At 33.8% G+C, this 24,732-nt stretch overlaps 1 protein-coding gene across 4 annotated transcripts in view; it reads right to left on the minus strand.

The window, feature by feature from the left end:
* Positions 1 to 24,732, minus strand: part of Usp20-33 (Ubiquitin specific protease 20/33) — a 107,961-nt gene that overhangs the window by 24,902 nt on the left and 58,327 nt on the right. For all 4 annotated transcript variants that reach the window (XM_085809685.1, XM_085809686.1, XM_085809684.1 and 1 more), the window contains 5 exons: positions 19,360 to 19,562; positions 14,438 to 14,588; positions 12,265 to 12,379; positions 4,382 to 4,447; positions 2,059 to 2,185 (listed from right to left, as the gene is read on the minus strand). In XM_085809685.1, coding sequence (XP_085665811.1) covers positions 2,059 to 2,185; positions 4,382 to 4,447; positions 12,265 to 12,379; positions 14,438 to 14,588; positions 19,360 to 19,562 — 662 coding nt within the window. The remainder of the gene's footprint in view (positions 1 to 2,058; positions 2,186 to 4,381; positions 4,448 to 12,264; positions 12,380 to 14,437; positions 14,589 to 19,359; positions 19,563 to 24,732) is intronic.

Raw genomic sequence — 24,732 nt, forward strand, 5'->3', positions numbered from 1 at the left:
GGTCTCAAAGAAAAACCTTTTTAAAATCCCCCTCCTGGAACACAAAAATGGCATTGCCAAATATTCATATACTTTACATCTTTATAAAGAAGTAATTTCTTTAATAATTAAATTTTTAGATGAGAATACCCTCCTTTTTTTTTTTTTTCCCCAAAACATTGTTCAAAATTGAAAAGGCCCATTAGAGAATTGTGAAACTATGATGCACGATTGTGACAAATACACAATTCATAAAGGAACAAAGAGGAACTTTTTTTTTTCTGTGAACTCTGATAATATTTTCCCAGCCAACTCCAAAAGTACCCCCTCCTTTCCAACTTTGTGAAAGAAGACATCAATTTTGTCTTACCCAATGTTACACCTTACACATAGTTTTTATGATTTGAAGACTAGTTGAAAGAGTTTCAGTTCCCCCTTCATTAGAAAGGTTTGACCAGGTTCTCGCTGAATTTATTTTATCCTAAAATGTTTTCTTTCACTGATGAGGTACATGAGATACAATTACACAATTGTGAAACTATGATACTGAAAAATGAAATGGTTGAAAATAATTATCTAAAGGTGTATGAAAATTCCCTGAAAAAGCTGAAGAGCTCTTCATTACATTTAAATTCATCCTTTAAGGAGGCTTTAACTAGCTTTATGCTGCAAGACCTACTTGTTTTGAAGAAGATGGCTGTGATGATGAAAAGGCTTGCATGAGGTAAGTATTTAAAAATATGCATTTACACCAATGTGGCACAACTCGGATGAAATTTTTACAGCCATTATTTTAATAAAAGTGCTTTTCCCCCATCTATCTGCAAATTTTCGAATTGCTTTTGTTTTGCATGAATTTCTGAAATTTATGCACATGAAATGACATTGAACACTAACCTAATCCTGCTAGGAGGCTCAAAACAAGGTTTTATGCTTAAAAACTTAGCAGATTCTTTTTTTAAAAAATAAGTGCAATTTAATGGACTTCAGGCAATAAAGGGCATGCCTTATACACAAATAGTCTCTAAAATCAAGGGTTTACAGTTCAGATGAGATATACTAATATGCCGCTCTAATTTTTCAATTCTTTCTATTTTACAGTAACTTGGACTTTTTATGAGCATGTTCCAAATGGGAATTTAAGTTTTAAATTATTTCCAATTTTTAGTTATGCTTCAGAGTTTTGCTTCAGAAAACTGTATAAACTAACCATGGCCTGATGCTACAAAATAATTTTGCAATTTTTCACATTAATTAAAAATAAATTCTGTTGAAACAAACTCAGCACTCTAGATTGAATTAAAATTTTCACCATTGCATATATGCGTACCTTTCAACTACTATACAACTTAATGCTGAAATCAGAGTTAACTTTGAAATGTGCATAGCTTTATGAAATTATGAAACTAAATGCAGTGGAAATCTAACTGTATATCATAATATTTTTATTCTTTAGGGAAGAATATAGACCCACTTATGCAAACTTTGCTACACCCTAGAATAAATAATGTCAAGGGAAAATGCACTGTGATTGGGAGGAGTGTTTCAGTGTGAAACTCTACAAAGCTTACACAGAGTTCATGATCAAAGAATCACAGACTCAGGAAGCAAATTAATTTTTAATAGCTTATGAAGTTTCAGAGATCTGAGCATTCTGTTTCACCTAATGATCACTGTATTTATTGGTGTGAATATTTTTTCTTTGAAAATTCATTTTTTTTTTTTTTTCACTGAAAGTAGAAAACAAACTTTAAATTACTAAGAATTTCTAATAACACATGAAATATTTGAAAAATTTCTTCGAAACTCTTTATGGGTACACAGGACCTCCCATATTAATTATGAACAAATTTATCATTATACAAAGAAAACAAAGATTCATCTTTCTTTTCTAATATATAATTCATACAATTTTTAATACATAATTCAATATGAAATCTTTAAAGAACAAAATACAGCTTCTTCCTAATTATCATAAAAACAAATTCACAACAGATAAAAGACTAAATTTTATCTATGTCAAGACATTTTTAACAAATGCAGGCTTAAAAATTGTAAGCACAAAGGTTTGAAACTTACCGATAAAAAAGAACATATGCTTCACAATGTTTAACTACTTCATCATCTACAGCAGTAACATACTGATCATCAAACTCATACCATTGCTCATTAGTATTATTAAAACAATATGCTGTATAATGGCCAGCTGAAAAACCAAAAGCTTTTAGACATAATATGTTAAAAAAAAATACACCTTTCAGAAAAATTTATAATTTGAATAATAAACTTTCAGCAAATCACAATAAAACGTTTTCTCCCTTATTTAGGGAATTATTAAATTTTGTTTATAAAAATTTGCAGCTTTCAAAAATTAGGTAGCAGTAAACTTCAATGAACAACTGAAGTTAACAGAAGAAAATTAATTGTAGTGTTACAGTTGATTTCTAAATTATATACAATGCATTGTTATAAGATGGAAAAAAAGCTATCATGTTGTAGAGACATTAGGATTTTTTTGAAGCAGGAGACATGAAAAATGAGTAATGCCCTCACTGGGACTCGAACCTGGACCCCTCGAATATGTGCCGAGTGTGTTGTTACACCACAAAGGCATGCAGAAAGGAGGGAGAAAATACCTCAAATTACTCTTCCTTTTAAAATGAGACGGGATTAAGGGACCCAACTGCCAAATCTTGGTGGTGAAGAATCATCATCCACCACCTTCTAATTCAGGCACCATTGTAGAGTCATAACACTATTTTGATGCTGGAGATGAATGATGAGCAATTTCTTTGAAAAATGAGCAATTTCTTTGCTGGGACTCAAACCTGGACCTCTTGAATGTGCTGCCGTTGTGCTACCATTAACACCACGAAGGCATGCTGGAAGGAGGAAGAAAACACCTTATATACTCCATGTTTTTATTGGCCTATCGCAGTGCTGTCCACGCTATTCCCCATCTCAGATGCTCTTCGGACGTGACTTTTGTCTGCCTTGTGATCTCTTGTTTGGTTACCCTGCGGATGTGCATGCATTGCCCGAGCAGTTCGTCCAAAATCTCAAGGCAAGGTTTGAAGTGATGCACAATTTTGTAAGAAAGTGAGTCAACTTGGTGACGGAGAGGATGAAGACCCGATACGACACAAGAACTACGGGACAGTAATTCAACAAAGGAGACAAGGTATGGTTGTGGAATATGTTTCAACAGAAAGGACTCTCTTCTAAACTAAAGCCACCTTGGGATGATCCTCACACAGTTCGAAACAGATTGAATGACGTAGTTTGGATCTGTAAGTCATCAAGTTCTAAGTCTAAATCCGTTCATTATGACAGGTGAGCTCCTTACTATGGCCATAGTACGTAATGTATACAATGTAAATAGTATAAGACCGTGGTCCTATTTTTTTCTTATTAATAATTTTTATATTATTTTTTATTTGTAAGTTTATACACTCAGGTATTCATTTAGTATTTGATTTATTTACTGAAAGTACTGTTTTATTATTACATGCTTTGCTTTAGCTGTAAGTAAGGTTTCCTTCCCAGGGATTGTACTGCCCAGAACGTGCAGTCCTTGGGAAGGGAGGAATGTTATGAATTTTGCTCATAGATAATGTGTGAAATGGTATTTTTCTGCGTCATGTAACAAAAGAAAAATCTAAGTGAGAACAAGTTATGCTGCAAAAGTAAGAATACAAATGCAAGTGCATTGAGTAAATGCAGCAGTAATTTACTCAATAATTCCGGTAATTTAGCGAGATATTGGCAAGCCAACAGCAGTTTTGGCAACTTATTTTGTCACCAAATTTGGTGAGAGATCGCCAAAAGTCACGACATTTTGGTCTAATCCCTGTAATAGGCATTGTAACTGAATAAATGTAATTAACCCCTTAAGGACCAGCGTCAGGAGAACAAAGCGCAATCACGGCACCGGCCCGTGCATTTTCAGCAGATAAGCCTAATTTAAAAAAAAAAAAAAAAAAAAAAAAAAAAATTAGCATTTTGATATCATGACTTCAATTTTTGAAGTTGCATATTTAACGTACTTGCTTTAATATATATTAATATAAAGAATATCACATTAATAGAAATAAATTAAACAGGCAAAATACTAAAATCATTACTATACACACAGAAATAAAAACTATATTACATTGTGTTTTAATGTTCTTAGTAGTTTGATGCGTAACTTCCAACGTACTCTAATATTGTGATCACCGGTGAAGTGTTTCATTTGATAAAAATAAATTTTATTAACCTATCATCGGACCTGTGTTCATTCAATCTATTACAAACCTGTACGCAGGCAATAATATAAACATTGAAATAACATGCACATAATTTGAAATCTGGTTAAGACTAAACACATAAAATAACTAAATAAGAAAATAACTTTCCTTACATCCAGCAGTTCCATGATGACAAATAACTGATATTAAGTCATAGGTAGTTACACCCTGAGGATAACCTATGAAAAAATAATCACAATGTCAATGACAACAAACACAAGCTGATAGTAATAAACTAAGAGAGGGCAATTAAAAATTTACAACCAACAGAAGCAATCTAAAATGTTTCAGGAATATATACTGTATGAAAATTACACTATCAGTGTTAATCAAATACCATACAGCACATGCATACACAAAATTGAGTTTTCATTGGCTCACAGTTTTTTAGAAGCTTATTCTCTTAAACACTCAGTAAAGCACTTTTTAAATTTCTAAAAGTCTACTTCTTGCATTACTTTTCGTTTAGCTGTCTTCTTCCTAAAATTTGGCCTATTACATAATTTAGTTACATTATCTCCACACACACACACACACACACACACACACACACACACACACACAAAAAAAAAAAAATACACAGATGGGGGGGGATTTCATAATATAAATGCAATGCTAGGCTTATCTATGAAAAAAAAAAAAATCAATAGAATTACAATAAAACATAAAACTATTTCCATCCTCTGAATAAAAATTGCAAATTAGTTGCACCTGAATTTCAGTTACATTAGCATTCATTTATATCCTCTTTTTTAGGATTGGATTGCATCATTTAATTTGAGCAAAACATATAAGGCCTAGCTGCTTCAGCTCCATCCCAATTTTAACAAGAGTCCAATGGGCAACAGGGGGTTCAAGTTCTGTGTAATAAATGGAGAACTAATTTTCTCAAGGCTAGTTTTGGCAACTCTCCTCCTCTACCATCAATCTCTTCATATAACTTCAGCTTAACAGATTTTAACTGCACCCATGCTACAGCTATAAGTGTCCTTGCATTACTTAAGATTTGAACCAACCAATTAGTGGAGGAATCCAACAGAAACCTAGACAAACATTAGCATTCTTAACTCCTTAATGCTCATTTAGTCAGAGAAAAATGCTTGAAATAGTAATTTTTTGGTATTCATGTTGTATGTGATCTATTACTTTTAGCTAGTTAGATGGCACCACCAATATGGTATATTCAGGGTTTGTACACATTTGTGCACATGGACAATAAGTACTTTTAAAGACTTTTAAGTACCATTAATGAAAAATATTAAGTACTGTTTAAAACATTTAAGGACCATTAATGTTAAAAAGTATAGGTGAAGTCTGACGTCATCTCAGTTGGTGCCAATGCAGTGCAGAGCGAAGAGAAGCAAAGATTGTTAGCCATCGGTGGGAGCAGACATGTTCCCTCGAGGCCTCAACAGTGAGCTTATGTGCCTGTCAGCCAGATCCTGGCATGGTTGGATCTTCGAGAAGTGTCAGAGGAATTGTAGCCTTCCAGTTGTGTCATCATTATGTTTTGAGACTTACTAAATTAAGGTGTGAAGTGTCTGGTATGCAAATGTAGGAAAATAACACTTATCTGACTCCAATGGAACCAATATTTTATTCCTTACGAAGTTATAGATTCTTATTCATAAGATTTATTTACATTTTACATGCACGTTCAATCGCGTGACAGAAAACTGAAGTTTGTTTACTTCGTTCTTCGCCGAGACTAGAAAGTGTTGCCATTCCGCTTTAACTAAATTTAATTAGAAACTTGACGGAACTGAAGCGACACTACAAGGTACATTAATTATTTATATAGATGACATAACTGTTCTGTATAAGGATGAAAATTAATGCTTAGATAAATTAGAAAAAGTTTTCTAAACTGCTTTAGAGTACGGATTACAAATAAATCTTTAGGACACGTTATTGAAAACGGAAATATTTGACCTTCACTTTCCAAAGCTGTTTAAAATTTTCATGAACAGTGAAATTGAAACTACTGCAAAGCTTTTTAGGAGTACTAGATATTTTCGCAAATTTATTCCATGCTATGTTAATATAGCCAAACACCCTAGTGACTTACTTATAAAAGAACTGGTTTTAAGTTCAATTCTGAATAACGGGAAGCTTTTTGTAAATTAAACGAAATGCTCTCTCAAGCACCTGTTGTACACATGTTTAGGCAAGAATATCCATTAGAATTTCATACCAATGTTAGTAGACAAGGCTTTGGTGCTGTACTACTCCAATTGCCTGACGATAGCAGTTATCACCCAATCCAACACATGAGCCAGACTACACCTGAGAAAGAGAAACTTTGTAGTTATGAATTAGAAGCTCCTACGATTACAGAAGCTCTTAAAAAAAGTTTAGAAACTATTTGTTAGGCTCCAAATTCAAAATCGTAATGATAATAATGCTTTTTAGAAAACTTTGGATAAGAAAGATTTCGAAGAACTTTCCCCTTAAGAACTCCCAGGATATCAAGATGGGCAATGTTCATTGAAGAATTCGATTACAAAATTGCACATCATTCTGGAAACCAAATGAAACATGCAGGCTCTTTGAGAGAAGGAATGCTTTGACCTCATACACAACTGATGTAACCAAGAAGATTCGTTTAGAAGAACAACAGAATGAAGACAAGCATGTGAAATGCATTAGGAATGTAGGCAAGAAAGAAGAAAATAGATACTTTCTTGAGAAATGGTAATTTGTATATATTGGAAAACGGAAAATCTAGCAGTAACAGCTTTTACAAATGAAAATAATTCAGAAGATACATAACAGAGGCCATTTCACTGTAGAGAAAACTGCAAATGCTATAGAGAAAGAATTCAATATTCCCAGACAGAAAGGCAAAGTTGAAAAGGTAACTGTGAATTGCATAGAGTGTATACTATAAAAAAACAAGCAAGGAAACGCAGAAGGCTTTCTTCATCTTCGACCAATGGAAAATGTTCCCTTAAGTTTATATCATGTCAATATTGTTGGACCATCAATGATCAAGCAATACCAGCATATTTTAACCATGGTTGAAGCTTTTATGAAATTTACTTGGTTCTATCCAGTGAAATCCCAAACTATGCAGTAAATCATTGCAAAACTCGGGCAACAACAGACTGTATTTGGAAATCCTGCCAGAATCACCTCTAACCGAGTTAGTGCCTTTAGATCGAAAGAATTTGCACCGAAGAAGTAATACAGCATATCAAAATTACTACCATTATACTAAGAGAGAATGAACAGATTGAGCGAATACATAGGATTTTGATTCTGTTAAAGTTATAAGAAGAAGATTTGATGAAATGATTTAAATATGTACCAAATGTGCAAAGAATAATCAATAGCACAAGAAGCACAAAGTATTTGCCTATGAGCACAATGAAAAACAAAGAAAATTTGAGGATCAACGAAATACTGAATGAAGAATATCTAAATCAATGCACTAAAGTGACGAAATGAGGGAAGATGCGAAAAGAAATATGTTGAAGCTATAACAAGAAGAAAGAAACCCAGACGGTATAAGATTGGTGATTTAGTAGCCATTTCAGATCACGGTTCGTTTTCTAACGGTCGACCTTGTGGTCAGAACAGCGTCGATTCTCTCTATTTCAAGCAATCCTTCTTTTTTTTTTATTATTATTATTTTTTTTTTTAGTGTGGTTGAGGGCCTTCCCCGTGGTTTGTGCCAGCAGGTCGGCACCTGGGTATATTTGGCTTTTTCTCCTAAATTCTAATCTGGTATGGGAGCTGTAACTGAATACTATTGCTTCACCGCTTTTTTAATGCTTTTTCGAAGCTTTCTTTCAACGAGAGACCTCAGTATGGGGCTGGTTTGAAACTATACCCTAAATTTCATGGACTTTATAAATTTATAGCTATTAAACCAAATGATAGATATGAAGTAGAAAAAGTAGGATGCCATGAAGGACCTAATATAACATCTACTGCAACTGACCATATGAAGTCATGGTCAAGTGATTAATGATCGTATCATTTCAAATTTAAGTACCCAATACCCCCTTTTTTTTGTTTCTTTTGCAGGTTACCCCATAATGATGATGTCCACAGTTGGATCTTTGAGGAATGTTAGTGGAATTGCAGCCTTTCAATTGTGTCATCGTAATTATAAGACTCTGATAGTTCTGCGAGAGTAAGTCATTGTTATGTGAACTGTTTTAGACTTCTTGATTCTTGTTGGATTACCAGTGTTTAGATTATGTTTATATCTTTTCATTCCATCACAGTAGATTAATAAATAACAGTTTCTACTTAATCGTGCTCGAGAATCCATATAACTCCACATTAATAAAAAAAATTAAGGTCCTACTAGCAAATGGAGACTGAATAAATTCAATTAAAGATATTATCTATGCCCGAACTTCACTTTTGTAATACCACCCTAAGAATAATATAGATCTGCAAGTAGGATGCATTTTATGAAACATAATACAGATAATTGTAAAACAAATCCGAGAGTAAAATCAACTTCATAAAATTTATCAAGTGACATTAAATATTTTACATTTATAATAGTTAGACATATTTGAAAGAAGATTGATGACATTTTACTAACAGTTTTATCTTGTTTTTTTTTCTTTCCCCCCCTTTTATGTCTCATTTTGCCAAATACTTGCTCAGCCTAGAGGTTTAGTAAATGGTAGTTAGATGTTATGTCAAATGGCATAGGTTAAAATGAGAAGTAAATTCATAATCAGCATGATTTGTAACAGAAGATTGGCTGTTGCCACTACAGCTGCTTGCCTAGAGAAAGACTTGGTGATCAGAACAAGTCTGATGTAGGCACAGTTGGCAAGTTTTGAAAGTTAATTGTGGTCTGTTTCTCTGATGCACTTAGTGTCATAGCTTCATGCAAAGTTCCTGGGGGCTGGAAGCCAGTTAACATACTTTAAAGTAAGTGTCTTCAAGCTTTCATGCCCGAGAGCCACATCAATAAATTCATCAAGATTCACAGGCTGTCAAAAATAGCATAAAAAGAAAATTTATACAAAAAATGAAGGTTTGTTTTACAAGGGAAGAGATGGTGCTACAGCTTTACATATAAATGTTTGTGTGTGCTCCAAAAAGTGAAATGGAAGTCAAATTAAAATCCTTTGATATCTTTTTTTAATTATGGAAAAAAAAAAATGAAGGTGATTGTACAGAATGATGTTACAAAATACATTTACAATTAAAAAAGTTAGAATCTGCTAGAATTGTGGGTCTATAATTCTTGCCTTCAAATCCTTCTAAACTTTCCAAAATGAAATCTCTACAATCCTAACAAAAATTATCCCTAGGAGAAAGGATGCAGTAATTTTCATGCCAAATGGAACAGATCCATACTGCTTTTTCTGTGAAACAACAAGCTGTCAAAAAATTTTCTGTCAAACTGTCAACTTTCAGAAAAAGGGACATTTAATTTCAGCATGAAGAACAATCTATGTCTTCAGATCACACACTTTGATTTCTGGTTATGCAGCTACACAAATTCACATATATGAGATGCCCCCAAATCATTTGCTACCAGAGCAGAACGATTACTTTATTTTCATACATAGGAGATATCCCAATATCACTGTCAATGTTAACTATCTGATCAATATGATTGTTCATAACTTTTATCATTACTTTTTTGTTTCTTTAATAAGCTATACAACATTTTTATGAAAGAAAGGTAATAAAAATAAAGCTGAAAGTAATTACATTAATCTAGATAGCAACTAATTTAATTGTTTAAACACAGCTCTCTATGGGCAAATATAAACAGTCTTGCTACTCAGAATATTAAAAGCCTCTATCGAACAGCAGGTAGTAATTATCCCCATAGAGCTAATATTGGGGTTTGTACTAAGGCAGTGCATGATAATGAAGGTCACACAATGAGAAACACTCTTGTATTGCAAATCAAGTGTCATCTGATGAGCAAAACTTTACCAGTTCGACACACGCACATTTTGATACTACGATGAATTTTGCTCCATAGCCAGTCAAAAACCATTTAGTAAAAATAACTGTAATTAAAATAAAGGCAGATTAAAATTCGCCTAATATTTATTTATTTTTTTTTTTTAATTTGTGCAAGTTACATTAAAATCATTTGATTGAAATTCAGTGAAATAGAGAACTTTTGAAAATTAGCTTACTATTGTATGCATATTATATATATATAAATGCACATACATACATACTCAAATATTAACTGCTAAACACTAAGGTTTAACCTTTTCTCTCATAACTTTATGCTTAAATTTATATGAGGTATCCAAAAATGTTTGTGTCGTAGTTTTCAGTGAGAAATAACGACCTACTAATTTCATGCAAATACATTTTATTTAGCAAATTAATCTCCTCCAGCTTCAATAACATGTTAATAATGAGTTACAAGCTTAGTAATCCCGCATTTGCAAAAGTTCTTTTGCCTAGAGCCAAAAATTTGTTCCGCGGCCTGTGTGACATCATCTCCATTTCTGAACTGTTGCTCATGCAAATTGTTATCCATGGCCAAAACCAGGTGAAATTATGCTCAAGAAGTAAGGAGGATGAGGTAAAGTCATTTTTGCCATATAAGATCTGGAGTTCTACTGAAGAATAATCACTCCTTTCCTATTGACAAGTGCTGGATGCTTCTGATGCAATGCAGCTACTATCCTTTGCAACTATAAGTAAATCTAAGCTGTGATGGCTTTGCCCCTTTAGCAATGAAGTACACAATAGCAGCAATGGTCCACCAAGAATAGACAGTACCTTCTGTTGATGAATGTTTTGCTTGGGAGTTTAAAAGAAATTCCTAATCACAGACAAGTGGTACACGAGTTAAAAAGGTGGTGGACGATAATTCATTACAAACAGGATTTGGTGATTAGGTCCCCTAATCCCCACTCTATATTTAAAAGGGAAAGTACATTAGCTATTTTCTCCCTCCTTTCCGCATGCCTTTTGATGCATATGCGTATTTGAGAAGTCCAGAGTTCGAGTCCCAACGAGGGCATTGCATATTTTTCCTGGCTTCTGCCCCCCCAAAAAAGAACCATGAGAATGTTGATTTAATATTCCGTTTTTGGATTTCCATCATGCAAATTAGATCAGAGGTCAATCGGCGATAAACATGGTTGCCCCTGACTGGCTGATGTTCTGTATTTATACGACTGTATCTGTGAACCCGAGAGTATTTGCTGGTGTTTTCTTTTTTTTTCAATGTAAAGGTTACTGTTGCAGCCTAGTTTTTTAAATTTAAGTTGTGAAATAAATATTAGTTTTATTTTAGATTAGTCTCGGTTTTTATTTAAGCAAGGCAAAATATGTTTTTTGCGAGAACTCCAATGCCAACAATGTTTTCTTTTGTGGTTATTGTTAAGGCTAATTTCTCATCACATATCAATAACTAGTCCAAGAATGAGGGTTTTCTGAGATGTGAGAGCAATAAACAGGAAACGGCGAGCCATTGGAATTTAGTTTCTTCAGTTGAAACATGAAAAACCCACTTCCGTGTCTTCCCACGATTGTGCAGATGCAATTGAATGGTTTCCTCCAACACTCTAAACCTTTGTGCAAATTCCTTGCATGCTTGATTTGGGTTACACTCGATGTCATCCATTAGCAACGCTTCATCAAATATAGATGGACGTCCCACTTGAGGCTTGTTCTGTAGGCCTTCATTTCTCAATGCAAATCCACTGAATTGCTTTAGCGACATGCTCTCACGCACTGATAGCTTGCCAAAAGTGAAATATATTTTCAAACAGATTCTGCAGCATTGCTGCCCAGTTTGACCTCCTAAAGTAAGCACAGTCACAAATCATACTTTTACATGCTTACTTCAGAATTGTATTCTCACAGAACTGCCTATATACAAACATGCCAAATAGCTGCACTGACTGATGCCTGATGGGAATGGCAACATCTGAAGTCATCCTGACAAGGTTTCCAACACTTTCAGCTTAAAACTCACTTTTTACTTCAGCAACACAAACTTTTTTGGATACCTGATAACAAATTTTTTACAAACCTTTATGTAGAAATGGAGACATGTCCAGACCTTCCAATGGAAATGACACATAGTTGCTAATTTTTGAGGAAAACATCACCTCATGTCGGAAGCGCTTTAAGTGAATACAAAGCACCTAAAATAAATATAATTATTTTAATTTAGCATTTTTATGAGTAAAGCCCCGTTTCCACTTCTGCGTATGCGTTTCTCTAATCATGTCGATGTGCAGTGACGGATGATGTACGGATGGAGTTCAACAATGTTCAACCTATATCCGTATGTCTGCGGTAGCGTTGGGGTCACCTGGTAAAAAAGGAGCAATCAGGTGTCGTCACCAAAAACAAATGGCGGCAGAAGTGGCGGTGAATGCTGGATCAGGAAAAGAATGCTTTGCTAAAAAATACTTATTTCTGAATTAAAATTACAGTGAGAAATATGCATACTGAAAAAGACAGGAATCAACTGAATTTAGTTTAAAAGAAAAATTAGATAACTGCAACTACAGTAGTATTTCACAGAGAGCAGGGATTACTATCAAGAAAATCAGGTACGAAAAATAAAATTCCAAGACCATGAAATAGCAAAATTTGTGGTTACAATTATTTCCTAGTTCGGCATACACATTTACTTTTAATGAAAATGAATATCTGACTCTATCAAACTGCTATAGCAAATCAAATAAGGAATTAAAATATTTTTTTCTTTTGAAACAGGTAAAAACTAATAACGTTATTTATAAATTAAATTTGATATCCTTTGAAATATTCTATTGCATTAAAAATTATGTTAAATTTGTAATTCTCTATTTATAAATATACCTTATTGGCTAACATATATTCGTAAGTACATCTTTCACTTGGATATATTTTTATCAGTCTGTCTAACTTCAATTGGAACGCCACTTTAAAAAATTATGTTTTTGTAAAAAATGCCCTAGAAGCTGAAGATCAAACTCTGGTGAATTTTTTAGACGATAGTACACTGAAATACGACTAAAAAGTTTAGTTTTAAGAACTTGATAATGTACATAAGCCAAAATTGCTAATCACGTCAGTGTGATGATAGCCTAGTGGTAAAGCTGACGGAAGCAAGAAATGCCTTTTGGTTTCATTAGTTCAAATCTCATAGTCTTTTCCCACCTTGTTTGCAACTTTCTTAGCTCCGTATTCCAATCTGATCTATATTTGTGTTTTATAATTTATTTCTATTATTTTTGTGCATTATATGTTTTATTTACTTAAATTTTCACCTCAAGAACTTATTTTGAAAGTTATAATATAATATGAATTTAAAGCATAGTCCCTGTAGACACACACACATATATATATTGTTTCACTTTTATGTGAAAGTATATACATGTGCTGAGACTAATTTATAAATTAAAAATAATATTTTATGGATTATGCATATAATATAACTGCATATAGTGCATTATAAAACAAATGAGATTTCTAATAAATTATCCAGCTATGACACTGAAGAAATTGATACTAAAATTTTATATGCTATCTGTTTTCTCCTGAAATTGGCATATTTTAAAAATATGCAGTCTTACGTGGTAGTCAGCCGTATGCAAGCATGGTAGATTTTGTGTAAATATTGTGAACCTTTTTTTACAGTTGCTCTGTATTTTTAAAGTATCAGCTATTTTTAAATGTGTTTAACTTTATTTGTTTTCCAGTAACAGTACATTTTAGCTTTATTTATATCTTATTTCGTTAATATTTAAGGCTTCTAGAAATGCAAAGAAATTTTTAAAAATTTGTTCAGCTTCTATGCAATTAGAAATGTTCATAATATACATTATTACCTTACGTATCTGAAAATTGCTAACGTGCTTTCTCAGTTCATAAGCAGAAATAAAATTTTACACTAGCATCGAATTTATCGCAAGTGTCCGAATCCCGTAAGTTAAATACAGAGACATCTGGTGGCAATAAATGCAATTACCCACTGAACTTCTGTATGCGTAAATCTGACACAATAGTGTAAACAGCCGTTCATCTGCGGATGCGTTCCTCCCAATGACGCTACGTGTTAGCAACACACTAATGGAAATGGGGCTTAAAGCTACCTATTAGATTAAATTCTGTCTCTATAACACCACAATTATTTTACTACTGAGACTTTACTGCTACATATTTCAAAATTAAAATAATAATAATACTGTAAAACTCCTTTAGGAACAAACCTCTGGTAACTGAATAACTTTTGAAAACTTGACACCATTCCTTAGTTTTTTGCATCTGTCACAGCTGTACATATTATCTCCTTTCAATTCATCAGCTGAGAAGAAGGCAGAAAGACAATCTTGCAAAGTTATACAAGGACCCCAAAACCAACTAGAAATAAGTAAATTTGAAATATAAAATAAACATAATATAAATAAATATACTTAAACATTAACGATTCTTACCTAAATAAAATGCATATTCATTCAAACATGTATAAAATAATTCCCTAAGAATTTCAACGAATTTATATAAGCTGAAAACAGATTCTAAAACTGTCTTCTTTTCTCTAATACAAAACTCCACAACATAGCCATCTCAATTGTTTCTGCTGGTAATCATTTAGATAGCTTCAGAGAACAGGTTTTATGAAAACTGAAGTACAGTACAAAGTCCGTAATCTGGACTCGTCGGGGCTTCGGCGATTTCGGATTAGGGGTTTTTCTGGATTATAGATCATTCCGGACAATGGATGTTCGGATTACAGACTTTGTATGTATAATTTTCCTTCCATTAAATCTGTGTATTGGAGGGAACTGGTATGATGAGCTTAGGAACATGATCATTAGACTTAAACACAGAAGTTGGCAGTTCACTTCATTGAAAATTTAATCCATACCTAATATCATTACATGGAACTCCAGCTCTCACAGACAAGATGTATGGATACACCGTGATGAACAATAAGTGATGATTATATTACAATATGATATAAGCAGCGATTATACAGTATGCCCAGAAAGTTGTAGGACAAATGTTGGTGGCCAAACAGGGAGCAACATGTCTAGGAACAGATACAAAGAGTGCATGGATTGTCCTGAGAGAATCTAATCTGCAATCCATTCACCGTTAATTATTTGTCCCAGTTTATCTTTTGAACAGGATGGTGGCAATGCATGAATGTGGTGTCCAGTCATGTCCCACACATGTTTGATGGGCAAAAAATCTGGGGAGACAAGTAGCCAGGGAAACCTTGGCAGACCGCATGCCATGTGTGGTCTGGTGTTATATATGCTAGTAAATGGCATTCGGCACATCCTGAAAGAAAGGTAGTGTTACATAGCGCTAAAAATAGAGACTGGTGATAATCTGCTATCACGGGCAATAGCACCTCACAACCCACGACAGCACATTATTATGCATGGCAGCATTTTAGTTATGGTTGGACAGGATATCTCACAACGTCATGGCCAAACTAGTACACAGCAATTATTGCTTTAACAAAAGCGTGCGATGTCAGAAAAAACGCCACATTAAGCCACTCTGGAGTCCATGGGGCTCTATCCCGACAGCACTGCAAATGAAGGCGCTATTAACGGACGCTATGAGCGTAGGCAAATAATGGTCCTGGTCAATATGAGTGCATCAAGGGTGTCCTGAACCTGCCACAAAATATCAATGGAAGTGGCCTGTGGGATCAATACTGCATGCCTGACGATGTGTAGGTTCACACATGTCTAAGTTATTCTGGCAGTACTGCTACACCTGAAATGTGCTACATTCCCTTCTTCCAACCATCTTTGTCACAGCCAGTGTACTATAGATGCATGCCTGCTGTGATTCAGTGCAGACACCAACCTGCTCTCGTATCAGTCCAATCATCAAATCACCATACCCTTGCCGTACTCATCTATCTACTGGAAATGCCTCGGTTGTCAGCATCCTGGCATTCTTTGCACAAATACTTCCTCTGCAATAGAAAAATAAATAAATAAATAAATTAACAACGATTACTCTGCCTGATAAAGTATTGGAACTACTATCAATTCTGTAGATCCCTACCCTTACTTCTCACTTCCCCTGCACCAAGAATGCAATGCCATTTTGCTTAATTTGTTGCACAGTGCGTAACTGCAAATTTGCATATTTTTGAACATATGTTCATGGTGCTGCACTTTCACTCACGCAGTGTATAACTTTGTCCACGTGTGCAATGGCTCACAGACAAACATGATTTTTGTTACCTTTTCTCTATAAACAATAGCTAGTGTGAGACTACAGTAAAAATTTCCTTTGAAAGTTGTATCAACAAGGAAAATTACATATCTTAACAAAATTATACACACACAAAAAAAGGGGCCAATCACTTTAAATTGCAGACTGTTTAAACAAAATAATTGATTCTGTACTTTCAAAAGAATAATTCTGGTTAAAATTAGCTGCTAAATACCTATGAATAGTCCAGAAAAAATGACAATGATAACTTCTGACTAATGGAGGCAAATTTTCAGACAAAACTGGATAACATTTTTGAAAAGTTATCATAACAGCATTACGAAATATTACATATGAATGTTCTAAACCATCAAATTACATAGACTTTTCACAAAACTTTTTCTTCATCACTATTTACTTCTTCACTGATAATAGTTTCCAATTTTTTGTGATTTGCTTATTATATTAATCTGATTTATAACACTCCAGCCCATGAGATTCTCCAAATTCCCAAAATTTTAATATTCCTCAAAGTGTCATATTAAGAGTTTGGAAGGAAGTGTGGCATGCAATTCCACAAGACTTGATCAACATTTTGGAAAAGTATATGTAATCAAGATGTTAGTCGGAGGTGCATGTTGGAGGTGACCATACACCATATAAAGAAACATTTTTTCTACAAGACGTGGCTAAATTTTTACAATTTCCATAAATTTAATTTTAATTCCAATATTTTGCGAATAATCAATTGCCAAACATCGTAAATCATGTTAACTAATGCTTCTGTATGAATTTCCACTAATAAATTTTCATTAATTTCAAATATGTTCTATTTCTGACATTATCCTTTAATTTTGATGGCTGTGTATATTATGCAAACAGGAAGCTAAGAGACCACTCATAGTTTCAAAGAAGCCTTTGAGAACATGACTACTGGTGATAATGAGTAGCACTGTTTAATTATGTTCTCATAAACAATGGTTACTTTCAAAAGAGTTCATCTATAGGCAGTGGTCTCCATAAGGTGTTTTAACACACACAAATATACATATGCAAAACCCTTTAGAAATACACATCTTTACAGATAGGACATTTGGAAGTTTTTTTATTATTAACAACAATCTTCATTTAAGTAGTTCTGTTACAAGCTAACTAATATTTCAAATAAACAACAAAATTCATTAAATCTTATCCCAAATGCTTCATAACTTATAATTTACTTTAATGAAGAGTTACCGTTCTCTAATTTCATCTATTAAAATTTATTGACAATTCTTGTAAAGAGGAAAAAAAACCTCATTCCATTTAAATAAAGCTTCGCAAAGATCTTTACATCAGCCGTTGTGTGTTTTATGTAATAGTGGGCGGCCAATGACGGCGGAACATTTGGACGAATGTGAAGCACCAACAAATTTTTCTTGTAGATTTCGGCGCTATTGGAGAAAGGAATTAAATGACCTAACGGCCAATGTAACTAGCATTTGACAAACAAATAAATTTTAAAAAAAGAGCTTTACATCATCATATAAAAGAAAGAAAAATAAAAATACACTCTTAGACCCCCCCAAAAAAAGGGGGGGCACCAAGAAGGAGTTATCCAAATAGGACGAAAATTGGTAAAGTGATGTACATGTACAGCAAAACACATGATTACAGTTTGAGAAAAATTGGATGATTTATTGAAGTGATAGAGCTTTACAAATTGAAAAAGTAACGGGTTTGTCCATCTCTGGCCCTTATACAAGCAGTTATTCGTCTTGGCCTCAATTGATAGAGGTTGTGGATGTCCTCCTGAGGGATATCGTGCCAAATTCTGTCCAACTGGTGCGTTAGATCGTCAACATCCCGAGCTGTTTGGAGGGCCCTGCCCATAATGCTCCAAACGTGCTTAATAGGAGAGAGATCCGGTGACCTTGCTGCTCAAGGTAATGTTTGGTAAACACTAAGGCAAGCAGTAGAAACATGTGCAGTGTGGCATGACATGAATGGCAACACAACGGGCCTTAGAACTTAGTCGACGCACCGCTGTGCTGTAAGGTTGCGATGGATTACAACCAAAGGGGTCCTACTATGAAATGAAATGGCACCCCAGACCATCACTCCTCGTTGTCGGCCTGTCTGACGGACGACAGTCAGGTTGGTATCACATCGCTGTCCGGGGTGTCTCCAGACTCTCCTTCACTGGCCATTGGGGCTCAGTTCAAAGCGAAACTCATCACTGAAGACTATTCTACTCCAGTCAGTGACATTACAGTGCGAATGAGCCTGACACCACTGCAAAAGGGCTTGATGTTGTACAGACATCAATGGTAGTCGGCGCAAGGAGCCGACCTCAGCCCACTTTCTGTAAACCATCTACGAATGGTTCTTGAGGTCACTGAAGCACTAGTTGCATGTACAATCGATGATAATGATGCATCTGAGGCTCTGAGTGCTTCTTAGTGGATTGCTCAGTCTTCACGTTCTGTCGTTTCTCTAGGCCTACCGCTTCCTTCTTGACGCTGTGTGCGGCCATAGTTCACCCGTTCCTGCCAACATCGTCTAATAGTGGCATCGCTCCTGCTCAAATGTTGAGCTATTCGCCGGCAAGATCAACCGGCTTCTTTGAGCCCAACTACACGACCTCTCTCAAATTCTGACATCTGTGGATATCGTTCGCGCACCTGTGTGCGAGGCATAGTCACTGTCTATCAGAGTACACGGAATGAAATTTGTGAATTTATGACCTAGAATAGTAATTTCTCCTCTTAAATATCCTGCCAGTTGTGCAGATCAGATACGCTGTAGCGACAACCATTCATTCATTGGCAGCCAAAATGTAAAATTTTGAATTTTCCATCGAAACCTGTACGCATATCAATTTGTGTCCAATTTGCTTTTGGTGCACTGTGTTTTTTTTTTTTTTTTTTTTTTTTTTTGTGTCTGTCTAAGAGTGTAAGAAACTTACTTGAATATCCAGCCAAACAAACTACTAAACCATCCTTGATGATTATAGACATCCGTGCAAGTTCCATTACTGTTCTTCAAATTGCTATTCTTTGGAATACCATTCTTTGGATGACTGCCTTGAGATGCATGAATTAGCTGCACATGATCTTTAGCAGGAATTGGCAAAGATAAATCCTGGAATGTTTCTTTTGTTGTTGAAATCTGAAATGTATAAAACTTACAAAATTTTGGCAAAAGTAATACATTATAAAAGGCATTCAAAGCTCTTCCTTCTGTTCAAACAATTATAATGAAAAGTAAACAAGTATACTTTGATTATAACATAAAAGCAAATTTATGCTAGCACAATATTTTAATACAATCAGTTACACAATACAGATCTAACTGGGAGAAATCTTATGTAACTGACTTATCAGATATATTTTTCTTCAACTCTTAATCAGCTTGACTTACTCAGCTGCAAAGCAAGTCATATTCATGACATATCATTCATATTAGAGGTTGGTGAGTGTGATAAATGTATAAAGCACATTTACCTTAAATGTTCAAAAAAAAATTTTTTTTTTTCTATTATGAAATAATTACAAGCCATCAGTACGTACAGCTGTTGAGCTGTATCAGTAAATAAAAAAAAGATGTCAGTCAGTAGTTAATAATTCTTTTAACAAAATACATTGTTTGGAGATTTCTTTAAAAAAAAATGAAGAATATATTACCAGGGTTCGTACACATTTCTGCACACGGAAGTTAAGTACTTTTAAGGACCATTAGTGAAAAAAATTAAGGACCTATGAGCGAATGGGAACTGAATAAATTCAATTGAAAATATTATGTATGCCTGAATTTCACTTTTGTAATACCATCCTAAAAATAAAATAGATCCCTAAGTAGGATGCATTATTATTAAACATAGCTTAATTAATATAACTATTAATATGTTAGAGAATAAAATAAATATGAAATTTATCAAGTAGCATTAAATATTTTACACTTACAATAACTGGACATATTTGAAAGATAAGTGACATTTTAGTTACGTTTTAATAACAGCTTTTTTATTTTTAATGTCTCATTTTACAGGGTTCATAGCCACATTTTAGTTAAAAAAAAGAAGCACCTATAAGCACTTTTCAAGCACATTTTAAGATAAAAAAATAAGCACCTGTCGAATTACATCATACACAACTGCGTAACCTTAAAAATTAGACTTGTAATTTAAAATATGAGAAATGTACTTATTAAGAGATAATAAGCATTACCTCAACCATGGAAAATAATTATTTTTTTTTTTTTTTAATTTTAAATAATAGTTCAATTTACAAAAAAAAAAAAAAAAAAAAAAAAAAAAAAAAAAAAAAAGAACTAAACTATATTACAAGATTTAATGATGAAATTTCAGTTCAAAATAGAGAAAATTCATAATACTAAGGCATATTTATTGTATTCGCTTGGAACCTAATAATAAATGCAATTTATTTTTCCACTAATATTGATATTTAAATAATTTAAATCTAAATTTTGAACATTTTCTAAATTTTCATTGTATATCAGTTTTCTCTTAACAGATATTGCAAGCAAAGTAATTTAAGTAAAAAAGAGGAACATTTCTGAAATCAGAAGACAGAAATTTGCTTCATGCAGTCATCTATAACAGTAAAAGCTTAACTAACCTGCATACTTGGAAATTGGCGAATATTCGGACAGTAGAGCGTAACTTGAAGGAGCGGAGGGGGAGTAGATTGTAGCCGCTCTTTAGATTTTTCCGCTAAATAAATGTTTTTGACATCTCAATATGTGCATCATATAAAAATATACCAATGGAACTAAAAAATATTCTGCTTGGCAAGCACAGTAAAACTCTTTAAAGTGTTCATAAACAAATCTTGAACTGAACATCAAAATTAATTATCTCTGCAAAATATCGCAAACGTTACTCTGCGCAATACGCGCACCGTAATTCTTCCCTACGTGATATTACACAATCGGAATCGACAACTGCCGGTATTGGGAGAATAAAGAACTAAATAACTGGCGTTTTTCGTTCTAATTTTCAACAGACGGCGTTAAATTTCTGGAATAGAATCATTCTTCGCTTGGGTTGGTAGACCGCAGAACTTTTAGCCCTATTCAATCCAGATTGGAAAGTGAACAAAAAAAAAAAAAAAAAAAAAAAGAAAAGAGGTCCATTGCTTGTTTTGCAGCGAACTGTAACAGTTTCAATATTCAAGATTTTGCGGAGAAAGGGGAGACCTCCTCCCAACCTTCGTACTGTATAATATATTGGCCAAAAAAATGAAATTATTTTGACTATTCGATTACTTTCCCTTTATTCAAGATTTTGCGGAGAAAGGGGAGACCTCCCAACCTTCGTACTGTATAATATATTGGCCAAAAAAATGAAATTATTTTGACTATTCGATTACTTTCCCTTTATTTAAGCCATTCCGAATATTATTCCTTAGAAAGCTAATCTGTGTTAAAACACAACCATTTTTGGAAGTTTACTATACTTCAGCAGTTACTGCAATTATGTATGTTATTATAAACATTCATACATATGCTCATAACATAAGCATAATGATCATAATAAACACGAATATGAACTGACCAAGCAGAACGAGAATGCAAATTTTTAAGATCTTGATAGAAATTCAAACGTATGTCGTATTTGGGTGGGAGGAAAAGAATGCCGAATGTAGCGGAATTTTCTACTACTTTCGCAATTTTTTTAACAATAGAACGACGGGCACTTGTCTGTACTCTTTGTACACACCAAAGGTTATGTTAATGCAGAGAAAGGGGGAAAAGCTACTTCTGGGAGTATGAATCTGACATTCCATATTAGGAAGAAAAGTTGTTTATTTAGGCTTTGGTACAGTGAAAAATAGGGTGTTCATTAAAAAAAAAAAAAAAAAAAAAAAAAAAAAAAAAAAAAAAAAGCACTAAAAGCAAAAAAAATAAGCACTAAAAACAAAAAAATAAGGGCTTTAAAGAAAAAGTAAGCACCTATAAGGGCGTTTATATTTTATTTTCAAATATAAGAACTTATAAGCACTTATAAGGACCGCTACGAACCCTGTTTTATCACATACTTGGTCAGTCTAGAGGTTTAGTAAATAGCAGGTAGATTTTAGACAAACGGCATAAATTAAAATGAGAAATAAGATCATAATCAGCATGATTCATAACAAAAGAGTGAATGTTGTCACCACTGCCGCTTGTCTAGAGAGAGACCTGCTGATTCGAACAAACCTGAAAGGCCTGATGTAAGCACAGTTGGCAAGTGTTGAAAGTCAGTCAGGCTCTTTTTGATGCAGTTAGTGTTGTAGCTTCGTGAGAAGAGTTTCACTCTCTCGACCTACGCAGTCATATGCAACGATACTTCTGTTCTCGGTACGAAACAACAAAACTGTAATTGTAAATAATTCTGTTCATTAAAATTTGTGTTGTAAAACTTTATTACAGTCTACTAATTCAACGGATACATGTAACATGGTCAATGTCGACCTGATGAAGTTCAAACTGTTTTAAAACAAAAAAATCTGAAAGGCGAAACGACTAACGAGAAAATGGCTCCTGTGGAACTCTCGCAATAAACAATCTTTAATCGAAAGCGAGGATATATAAAATCGCAAATAACGAGAATAGTCATTCTTACAAGATGAAGTGCCAGTGGATAATACGGATATTATTCAGTGGACAAACTACGTTCTAAGTTAGAAGATTTATGCAACGAATGCTACAGCACGCTTTTGGACGTTAATTTGCCAGCCTTTGAAGCAAGCCTCGATGATCTGCAAATTGACCTTGAAACATGCGAGGTTTTCAAAAAATTCTCAATCAAAATTCTATTGCAAATGTTAAGAGTAGTGCGTCCTCTGGCAACTGTAAAGTAAAATTGCTGTCAATTAATCTTCCAGAATTCTTAGGTTTATATGTCAAATGGCTATCATTCAAATCACAGTTTACGGCATTAATTGATAATAATGATAAGTTGTCAGAACAACAAAAATTATATTATCTTCAATCAGCACTCAGGGATAATGCCAAACAACTAATAACGGTAAATGATACATATAACAGTTTATTCGAAGCATTGAAAATGCACGGTTGCTTATTAGGAGTCATATTAATGAAATATTTAACTGCTCTAAAGTTACATGTGAATCCGCATCTAATTAAAGACAGATGCTTGATAAAATCGAAAGTAATTTGCGATCCTTAAAACAGTTAGAATTGCATGCAAACCCTCTTTGTGAAGCAATCTTAATATATGTAATTCCTCAACGAATAGATATCGATACTTTTAAGTTATACGAAATGAAATTAGGTTCTGAATTACAGAATTTATAAGCAAAAGATGCCAAGCTTTGGAAAACGTAAACAAAGGTATGGGAGGAAATGAATTTAAACGGAAATTAACTCTGAAATTCAAAATGCTAATAGTAAAAAATAACAAAAATAATTGTATGTTAGGATGCACCGAATCACACCCCATTTTCAGATGTAAAAGGTTTATGGAATCCAATGCAGACGAGGGATTCAAATACGTTAGAAAGTTTAATCTGTGTTACAACTGTCTTGGATTTCATGCAATGTCTAAATGCAAGAAAATTCATTTAAAGTGTAAAACATGTAACAAAAATCATAGTACAATGCTACACGGAGCAAATTTCACATTCAAAAGGCAAAAACAAAACAAAAATGAGCATGATTCATTATTGACAGTGGAGCCGATGAAGGGGGAAAAAGACGGAATTTTGAAACCAAGTGTTGCGCAATCACCGGTGCCAGATGGCTCAGTTAGCAAAACACAAAATGCTTCTTGTTTTTATTCAATTAATACAAACAAAAATTTTCTTCTCTCCACGGTCAGAGTTAATTTAAGGCAATCTAATGGGGAATGGTTAAAGTTAAATGCTTTATATGATTCAGCCTCTATGCAAAATTTAATAACTGAGGAAGCAGCTGATACATTAGGCTTTCAAAGATCGAGATGTAGAGCAGATTTAATTGGACTGAAAAATACTGTAATTCCGATTACGGGAAAAATTTGTACACACATAGCTAATGACGAAGAATCTTTCAGTAAGGAACTCGAATTCTTAATTTTGCCAGAAATTGCTGGAAATGTTCCAGCTGAAAAAATAGACGTCAAAAATTTAAAATTGCCAGAAAATATAAAGTATGCTAATCTTAAATTTTATTTACCTAAAAAAATATCGCTTCTTTTGGGAGGTGACGTGTTTTACGAATTATTAAGGGGAAACCAAATCCAGTTAAGGGGTAATTCTATAATTTTAATTGAAACAGTTTTCGGATGGATGGTAACAGGTTCTATTTCCGTCGCGTCTCCAAGTAATTCTCGATG

The sequence above is a fragment of the Stegodyphus dumicola genome, chromosome X2 (assembly GCF_044657685.1).
Source record: "Stegodyphus dumicola isolate Sdum_Otavi_A_Nest chromosome X2, ASM4465768v1".
Classification (NCBI taxonomy): Eukaryota; Metazoa; Arthropoda; class Arachnida; order Araneae; family Eresidae; genus Stegodyphus; species Stegodyphus dumicola.